This window comes from Arachis ipaensis, chromosome B4, assembly GCF_059453495.1.
Source record: "Arachis ipaensis isolate K30076 ecotype BB chromosome B4, ASM5945349v1, whole genome shotgun sequence".
Lineage (NCBI taxonomy): Eukaryota > Viridiplantae > Streptophyta > Magnoliopsida > Fabales > Fabaceae > Arachis > Arachis ipaensis.
Genome location: NC_142439.1, coordinates 102,342,819 through 102,351,543, shown reverse-complemented (window position 1 = coordinate 102,351,543; position 8,725 = coordinate 102,342,819). Strand labels below are relative to the sequence as shown.

General features: G+C 35.3%; 1 protein-coding gene across 1 annotated transcript; it reads right to left on the bottom strand.

Annotated features, from left to right (window-relative positions):
* Positions 1 to 353: 353 nt before the first annotated feature.
* Positions 354 to 4,304, bottom strand: NDP1 (Tetratricopeptide repeat (TPR)-like superfamily protein). Its single transcript, XM_088483348.1, has 12 exons — positions 3,900 to 4,304; positions 3,644 to 3,776; positions 3,431 to 3,504; positions 3,287 to 3,333; positions 3,045 to 3,195; positions 2,933 to 2,971; positions 2,663 to 2,864; positions 2,503 to 2,564; positions 2,277 to 2,377; positions 1,783 to 1,837; positions 1,637 to 1,684; positions 354 to 778 (listed from the first exon to the last, which is right to left on the bottom strand). The coding sequence occupies exons 1-12, from the start codon at positions 4,132 to 4,134 to the stop codon at positions 603 to 605; spliced, it is 1,323 nt and encodes a 440-aa protein (XP_088339474.1). The 5' UTR covers positions 4,135 to 4,304; the 3' UTR covers positions 354 to 602.
* Positions 4,305 to 8,725: the final 4,421 nt, after the last annotated feature.

Sequence of the window (8,725 nt, the reverse complement as noted above, 5' to 3'; positions counted from 1 at the left end):
AAATACTTGATATAATTAAAATAAAACATTAAAAATAATTAAAAATTTTAATTTATATTTTAATATCAATAAATATCATTATGATTTATCTAAAAAATACTTTATATTTTATATATATGTGTGTCCCATATCATGTAAAATTTTAAAATTTGCGTGTCAGCATGTCTTGTGTTGTGTCCCATGTCAGTGTTCGTGCATCATAGGTTAAAACTCAAAAAAGTTAGTTTTAAAACTTCCGAAACAGACCCTATATCATATTTAGGTGTCTCAATACTCGTGATATGCTTTTAATGAGATGTTATGCACAGTATCTCATGTTATGCATTTTGATAAACATTTTACCCTTTACATAATTCAGTAAATATTAAATTTATTTAATTTAAATATATAAAAAAAAAGGCCTCAATAGTTCAGTAACTTGTTATTTATATGCCTAGCCTAGAAAATGCTATATACGGAGGTCTAGATACCATTGTATATCCTGGCATCACATTTAAGCTACAAGCAACATTATGGTCTAATTTTATGAAGTAGTAGTCCAACTTTGTCATATGGCATAGTCAACCTGTGGCAGGAAAATAGAAAACAGAAGATGGATCAATTTACAATATCCTGCTGATTCTTGGATCGATGATTGAGATTTTGCTAGACTCTAGATCTAGTAGCGCCTCATCAAGAGTCAGCCTGCGGTTTTTCCATATAGTCTCAGCCAACTTCTTTAGCTTCTCTCCTTCGCTCTTGCGATTTTCTTGGACACTGAGTACTTCCGCATAGCCACCTACAAGATATATGATTAAATGATTATCAGCATGCTTGCAACGAAACTAATTTGATGGGCGCAAGCTTAAAAATAATTGTCTGACATTCATGTCGTCCAACTATTGTGATATGCACAAAACAAGAACTGATTAATTTAATTCACACATCACAAAGAACTGAATCTGAACCCATGCACTCATCGTCTATCCCATGCAAAATCTTAGGCAGGCAGATATTGCTATAATGCATGCCATTTGATAATAGAAGAGTGCCTTTACACACTAATGATCAGTATTTTAAAAGGATTTTGGGCTGGCCACCATCTTCGGGACACTGACACTGTTACAAAATCACAGTGGCAACACCATGGCAGTCCGCACTGTGATTGGCGGAAATGGCGGTCTGGGTTCCTTTTTTTTTTTTTTTTTTTTTTAACATTTGAGAGTTATTTTGGTCACCTAGAAAATCCTTTTTGCTGCTGAAGGAACTGCCTACAGCATCGCCGCCGCATGCCGAACTCCAACTCCTCTGTCGTTCTCTCTGCTGTTTGAGGAAGAACCAAAGAAGTCGTCACAGCATCTCCGCCGCAGCATCATCGTCACCAGCGGTTGGTCCTCCTCCACTCCAGGTGATTTCCTTTTCCAACTCTTACCTCTCTTTTCTAGACTATGTTCCGTTACAGAGCATTTTCCCTTTTTTTAATAATCTTTCTCTTCTATTCTTTATTAATAAATCATCAGTTAATTGGTAAATTCATTGTGAAATTATAAAAAACTCAATTTTCTTGTATTAATTTCCAATTTGTCATTACTTGATAAGCTTGTCCATCAAAGATTATAGCATGTAATAGAAGAGTAGATTGAAGAATTTGTCATACCTCGTGCAATAGCTGCTATATCACTTCTTTCTACCACTGGTGCAGAACCTACAAGAAGCATTTTGTGCTCAATATCTGTTCTCATTATCAGCAAGAGTATATTGAGTATGGACAAGTCAACCCCGAAATGGCACATAGATCATTACCTTCAGACTCAGTTTCTGTAACCTTCAAGATATCTATCACTTTTCTGTAGAGACCCTGTCAATATTTTTCTGTATAATTACTAGGCAGCCAAGGGTAGTTAAGCAGTGTGAAACAATTCCATCAGAAAATACATTGTTTAATTTGCAGACACTAGTAAGGAAAACAACTTCTAATAGAAAACTTGTAGACCAGTTATTAAATAAGTAAAGTTTTTTAGAGAAAACAGTGTCATGCACAAAAGAGAAGGACAGATCAAAATTCTTATCCACGGTCTACATAAGTGCACGGGCAATTTGAAAATTGATTAGTTGAATAAAACCAGAGCAAATATTTCAGTGTGAATGTTTCACAGCACCGAATTCTGACAATGAAAACTAAATTAAGAGTCAAGACCTGTCAAAGCATCCTAGTTAGTGTATCACTGTTATTTTTTATAAAGAAAAGAGATGATTAAAAAAATAATTAAGAATGCATGGAGAGTTCTAAGTCTAACCTCTTGAACCATCAGAGAGCTTGTACGCTCCTCCATTGCTCTACGCCTATACATGAGGGCTATGCTTGTTAAGACAACACCCACCTTGGGATGCTTTTCACCTTTACAAATTGATAAAGCCAGGAGATTTTAGTAACATAACATGCCATTATCAGGTTCTGTAAAAAGTGCTAACCAAATTTTTATATTGAGTTTAGGTAATGAATCAAACGAATATAGAAGTCACCATAGGTTTCCTCTGCCAATGTTAATGCCTGTGTCAAAGCCTTCTCTGCATTACCATAGTTCCTAAACCAACAATTATTAGTGATGTATCATATGTCTCAACATAAAAAAGGAAGTTTGTGGTATAACTAAGGAAAACCAAATGAAAAAATTGAGCATACCCCTGATATGTTTCAAGCTGCCCTAGAGAACACAGTGCCCCCATCATTAAACCCTCCAAGTTCATGTTACAAGCTCCTAAATATGGATTGCCAAATTTTTTTATGTCGGAAGCTCCTTTTAGGACACTCGTGTAGACCTCTTTCGCCATTGAATAGTTTTGCTTAAGGTATAGGAATTCTCCATATGATAGAGCAGCAGTACCTATATAACCAACTGTTAATTTGGAAGTACAAGAATGCTTTCTACAAACCAGATGAGACGAATCATACCGTCGCTGAGCTGGATAGATTTGTCAAAAAAAGGGACAGCTGCACCAAGAACATAATAAGCACTCATCAAGAATCACAAAAACGAACAAATACACCATTAGCACACAACTACCTGATTCGATACTTCCCTTGACAAGCTCAATCAGCCCCTTCAGTGCTTTAGCACGAAGAATTAGAGCCTTAAAATCCTCATCATCATCATCTGTTTTCTGTTTCTCGACAACCTCTACACATTTATCAGCAATTGCAGATGCCTTATCATCCTGTATAGCAAAACTTCATCTGAATAAATATGAACGGGACCAACACAAGAACTCGAAAGAAAATATTTTTCAAGGATTTGTAGATACGAACCTGCCCCAACTCTAGATAAAGACCAGCCTCAGCCTCAAGGGCAGCAACTACAATAATAAACCAAAATTCACATGAAATTACTAATATTAATAATTAAAAAAAAAAAAAAAAAAAAAAGAAACTACCAAGAAAAAGTGAAATTACCTCTGACACCCAAGTAAGCATTGGTTAATTCGTGAATACTCTGTAGCTTCTCCAATGCAATATCATACTCTCCCCTGAAAAAAGAAAAGAAAAGGTTTAAATTATACAAAACTCTCAATGAATTCAAACTAACTAACCAACCACCAAAACTGGAGCTCCCACATTTCTAATAAAAGACCAAAATCCGAACTTAAATAAATAAATGATAAGAACCTTTCATATTCCAAGGTGGACATAGCAAGCAAAGCAATCCCTTTAGAATTCTCATTTTTGGGGTCTTTGCCTTCAGTTAACTCAATCGTAAGGCAGTGCTTCAACACAAGCAAACCTAGTCCGTACGACCCAACTATTGACGAACCAAAAAGAAAAAAAAGACGTTAACTTCAATCATTAATAGAATCAATAAAGACAGTCTCGGGGTGTAAACCCTAAAAATGGCATTTTTGTTTTCAGTTTTTGGATTAATTACATGATTTGTCGGTCCTAGCGTGGTTTAAAGCGTAATTGATCATATTAATAGCATCAGGATTAGCCATGGACTTGTCGAGCTCCAAGCCATTGCCGTATGACCTAAACGATGTCGCAGCGAGAGGTGTGAGTGAAACGGGAGATGGTTTTGCAGTGAGAGACGCAAGAAATGATGCGGTGGAAGAAACAGAAGAAGCAGCTCTTGAGGATAACCTCGATGATGCTATGCGAAACATGATGGTTATTGTGAAGAAGGGGTGTGTTCAGAACGAGTAGCGTGTGAGACTCTGAGTGAAGTGTGACTGGGGGGTAGGGTTTTGGTTAAGAATGTTCCTCAAACTAGTTCGGTTTTAGGACGCGTTTGGTTCGGCGTTTAAATCATGAAAAGTACTCAAGTGTGTTGAATTAATTATCCATTTTGGCCCTGTAATTACTTATTTTGGTCTTTGATGAATAAATGATCATTCGTATCCATAAAAGATGAAAACACTGACATATGTACTCATACTAGATCGAAACTAAACTTGTACCCACGTAAGATGTCTGCCGTGTGATAAAAGTACCCTACGTGGCACTCCAACCTTCCAAAGACAGGGTACTTTTGTCACACAAAAAGTATCTTGCGTGGGTACAAGTTTAGTTTCGATTTAGTGTGGGTACATATGTCAGCATTTTCATCTTTCATGGATACAAGTGGTTATTTATTCTTTAAAATTATCTATACTGGTCCTCCAGATTTAGATTTGGACACCAACGTGGTCTCTCAACCCTTTTCGGTAATGACTCAGCAAACGGAGTGCCATGGTGGCACCCTCTCTACCACGCTAAACCCTACAACGGCTAGATAACGTGGCGAGGGTTGTATTTGTACCCAATTTAGTCCCTAAAACCCTAATTTTCTCTCATTTATCTGAGTTGGGTTCTTCTTCAACTTCCGTCTTCCTTCCTCCTATCTTCTTATTCTTCTTTATCTTCTTCTCTTCTTGTTTCTCTTCTTCTTGTTAAATCTTTGTCATTCATCGCTATTAGTTACAGCATCATGGTGGGTGGTGGAAGCATCGTAGCTGGAAACTCGATTCGCTCTCCTTCAAGCGGTAACTAGGTCAGGTCACAAAACCGGAACAGAAATACGAGGGTGCCGGAATAGTGTGGGTGCGGTTACCGTTCAGTTCTGCGATGGTCTGGAACAGAATCAAATCCAAACAAGCCATTTTATGGATGTCCCAATTATAATGTAAGTTAAATATATAATATTTTGTTCATTTGTTCTTGCCTGCTTCATTTCATCATCTTTTGTTGGTTCATTTCAGACAAGAAAAAAAGACTTAGTGCGGTATGTTTGTCTGGGTTGACATTGGACAAGAGAAAAGTGCTAGAATAGTAGATTTTGATAGAGTCAATGGTGGAAAGAAGATGAACCTAGCATGGAGGGTTGGGAGGTTGGAAGATGATGTAAGAAGTTAGAAATTCATGACCCATTTGTTGATGGTATCTGTGTTTATGATGGTAGTGTTTTTGTTAGTGATGTGTTACAAATTTTGAAGAAAAAATTATGGAAGAATTTTTGTAATGTAATGTAATGGAAGATGTATTGTGTAAAAATATTTGAATAGAATGAATAATTTAATTTGTGGTATTCCTGTGACTTACACATGACTCAACAAAATTGAGTTATATTTAAATAGGATTACAATAGGCAAGTTAAACTAACAAACCAGATTTATATTAAATTAGTTATCATAGTTGAACAAAAAAGATGCATAACCAAGCATCATGAGTATTAACATCAAAAGATCCACTGTGATATCAAAATAATCAGGACTGATCTTAGTAGTCATTGTCTAAATTTTAACAAAACATTAAAGGTCTAATGTCACATACTAATTTTCATAATCTCCCTAAACACATCTAACTAATTTCTTCAAGTCTTTTTTTTTTGTGCTTTGAAACTGAGAGTAGGCACAAATTTCATTAAACTTGTCATCCTTGATTGTTGTTCCTGAGTTAGCACCCTGCAATGGATTGACTGTGACAGAACTTGGCGGTGGAGAACTTCTTCTTCTTTCCGGCAACTTTGCAGGCCTTATATTTCCAGCAACCTATATCATGTAAAAATATTTAGGTTCTAAAGTCAAAATAGAATAATTTTCTGGTGGATCACCTCCCCCTTCGCCCTTTTTGTTTTTTGCAGCAGCCTCAACCTCAACTACAGCAGCAGCAGCAACAGCTGCATCAGCCAATCTCTTCTTTTTGCAACCTCTCGGTGTGACCTTTATCACCACAATAACTGTAAGTAAATTTTTCAAGCTGCCTTTTCAAATGAGTGTTATCGTTGTTCTTAGTATCTAGTCTCGATCTCTTGCCTCCTCCATCTTTTTCATCCGAATCCATTCTTCTTTTCATCTTTAATTTTTCTGGTGGTCGCTTAACCTTTGGTGCACATGGCTTATTAAATTCTGAAACCTCCCACAGCGGTTGTCCAAGTATTGGATTTATGTGATGGTTATATATTGCCTTGTATGATTCTATGGTCACCAATGGATGACAAAAATTTTCTGGGGGCTTATTCACCTAGACAAGGCAGCACATGCATGTACAAAGAAAATTCTTACAAGAATGCAGCAAATATGAAAATATTTAGACAATAATATTAAAAGAAAATGAAGTAGATTAACATTATAAATATTACTTGTTATCATCCAGAATTGGCATGTGCATAATTTTTTTTCCAAATCAACAACATGGTTTGTGGGATATCCATAAACCTTAAATTTTTCACAGACAAATATTATACATTATACACTATTTTTTGCATACTTTAGAGATGAAAATCAAAATCTAAAAATCAGTTGAAAATGGCAAAACCTTAAAGAAAAGAAAAAAATAAATAAAAACAAACAGGAATTTATATTTTTTTTTATAAAGCACAAAGGTTCTTTATAAAGATTTTATCAATTTTAAGTATTCATTTAAGTACTCCCTTACTAGAATTTGAATATAACATAATTAAGGTTTACATGAAATTGTAGATAAAATATTGCCTTAACTTCTTTTTTAAGTACTTATTTGATACTCTTTTTTTAGAAATTTGAGATGCTTTAGAAATGTAGGTAACACAATTAAAACTTTTAAAGGGTTCTAACATAACCTTGTGCATAACTATATTACTATTTCAATTTTCATCGCACTACTTAAAATATTTTTTCTTTTCTTTTTTAGCATACATTTAATTATTTTTTTTTAGTAGAACTACCTTAACTATAAAAAGATACATGTAGTTTCAATTGGACAATATAATAGCATGCTTAGTCATGGATAAAATTGTGGTGAAATTTTTGTAAATAAGTACAACAAACTTGATGGGTAAAATTGTTGTGCAGATTTTGGTTTTTATCAAAATTTACTGCATCAAAGCATTATTACAGTAGTAACTGATCACAATAATGAAAAATAATTTTCTTCTAAGATTTTAACTACAATTCTTTTCTTCAAAATGCATGTTGATAAATGCCCCCCGTCAACTTGAATTTTTAGTATAAGATTCAAAATTATTCAGAGATGAAAACCAAAATTCAAAAACCAGTTTAAAATTGCATAGCCCTAACCCTATCAACATCATCCCCTGTTCCATTCATAAAAAAATAGAGCATCCCAACAACCCAACCCAACATATAAGCAATCAAAGAAACCCTAGAAAAAATAGTTGCAACAAAGCATAAAGGTTCTCCATTGACAAGAACACCAGCACCATAGAGTACAATCATACATACATTCCAAAAATAAATTAAAAAAATAATTAAAACCACTAAACCCCAACATTAACGATTACCTTGGCTCAGAATGAGAGAAGAGCAACCTCCTTCCTTTGAAACACTGTGCTTTCCGCTCTAACGTAGCCGTGGGTTAGTTCAACTTGGGTGATGAATGATTTCAGAAACTCTTCACTGGCACCATTGATTAGAGATGAAGAAGAATGATGGAGGTAGAGAAGAAGATGAATATTTTATATGGGGTCAAAACCGTTTCTTCTCCTTTATATACAAGCCGCGACATTTTTTACTTATTTGGGAGCTAAAGGGGTAAACGACGTCGTTTAGAGAGGGTCCAGTGTGGCAGAGAGGGTGCCATCATGGCACTCCGTTTGCTGAGTCATCATCGAAAAGGATTGAGCGATTTACATTGGTGCCCGGATCTGAACCTGAAGGACCAGTATAGGTAATTTTAAATCTCGAGGACTAAAATGAGTAATCGCGTAAATCTCAGGAACCAAAATAGAGATTTAGTCGTGTTGAATGCTTTAATTTTTTGTTTGATTAGTTTTTTGGTTTTTGGCGTTAGGAATATAGAAAGTACTTTAAGTTTTTCGAATGCTTTAATTTTTTGTTTGATTTTTTTTAGATATGATTAGGTACTTAAATCTATTTTTAAGGCCACGGATTTCTTACTCCTAATTTTTTATGGGAGTATGATTAACCATCACTAAAATATTTACAAAATAAACCCCTTTTTTATTTTTAAAAGCATTAATAATTACATATTTTTCTCTCTAATTTTTTTGTTTTACACATCCCTCCTATTTCTTTTAATTTGAGTTTCAAAGTGGAAACAAGAGCTCTGCTAGGATTTTTGTCCCTCTCTGCTTCCTAACCACATCGCTCGTTCCTTATTCCTCCCACTCTGCGGTAGCTCGCTCGCTTTCTGATCCTCTTTCTGTGCCATGCTCTTTCTCTGATCCTCGCCCTGGGCTATCGCTGGTCTCATCTCTTCACCGTGTGTCGTCGCTGCTACTCTGTTTCTCGCCGTCGCTGCTTCGAAATGACATTCTAC

Bases quoted from the DNA above. Each gene is read 5' to 3' on its own strand.
- NDP1 (XM_088483348.1), bottom strand. From the start codon at position 4,134: ATGTTTCGCATAGCATCATCGAGGTTATCCTCAAGAGCTGCTTCTTCT. The intron at 3,505-3,643 runs GTTCTTATCATT...TTCTTTTTTCAG, and splicing joins TCCACCTTGGAATATGAAAG to GGGAGAGTATGATATTGCAT. The intron at 2,565-2,662 runs GTATGCTCAATT...TTGTTGGTTTAG, and splicing joins CAGCTTGAAACATATCAGGG to GAACTATGGTAATGCAGAGA.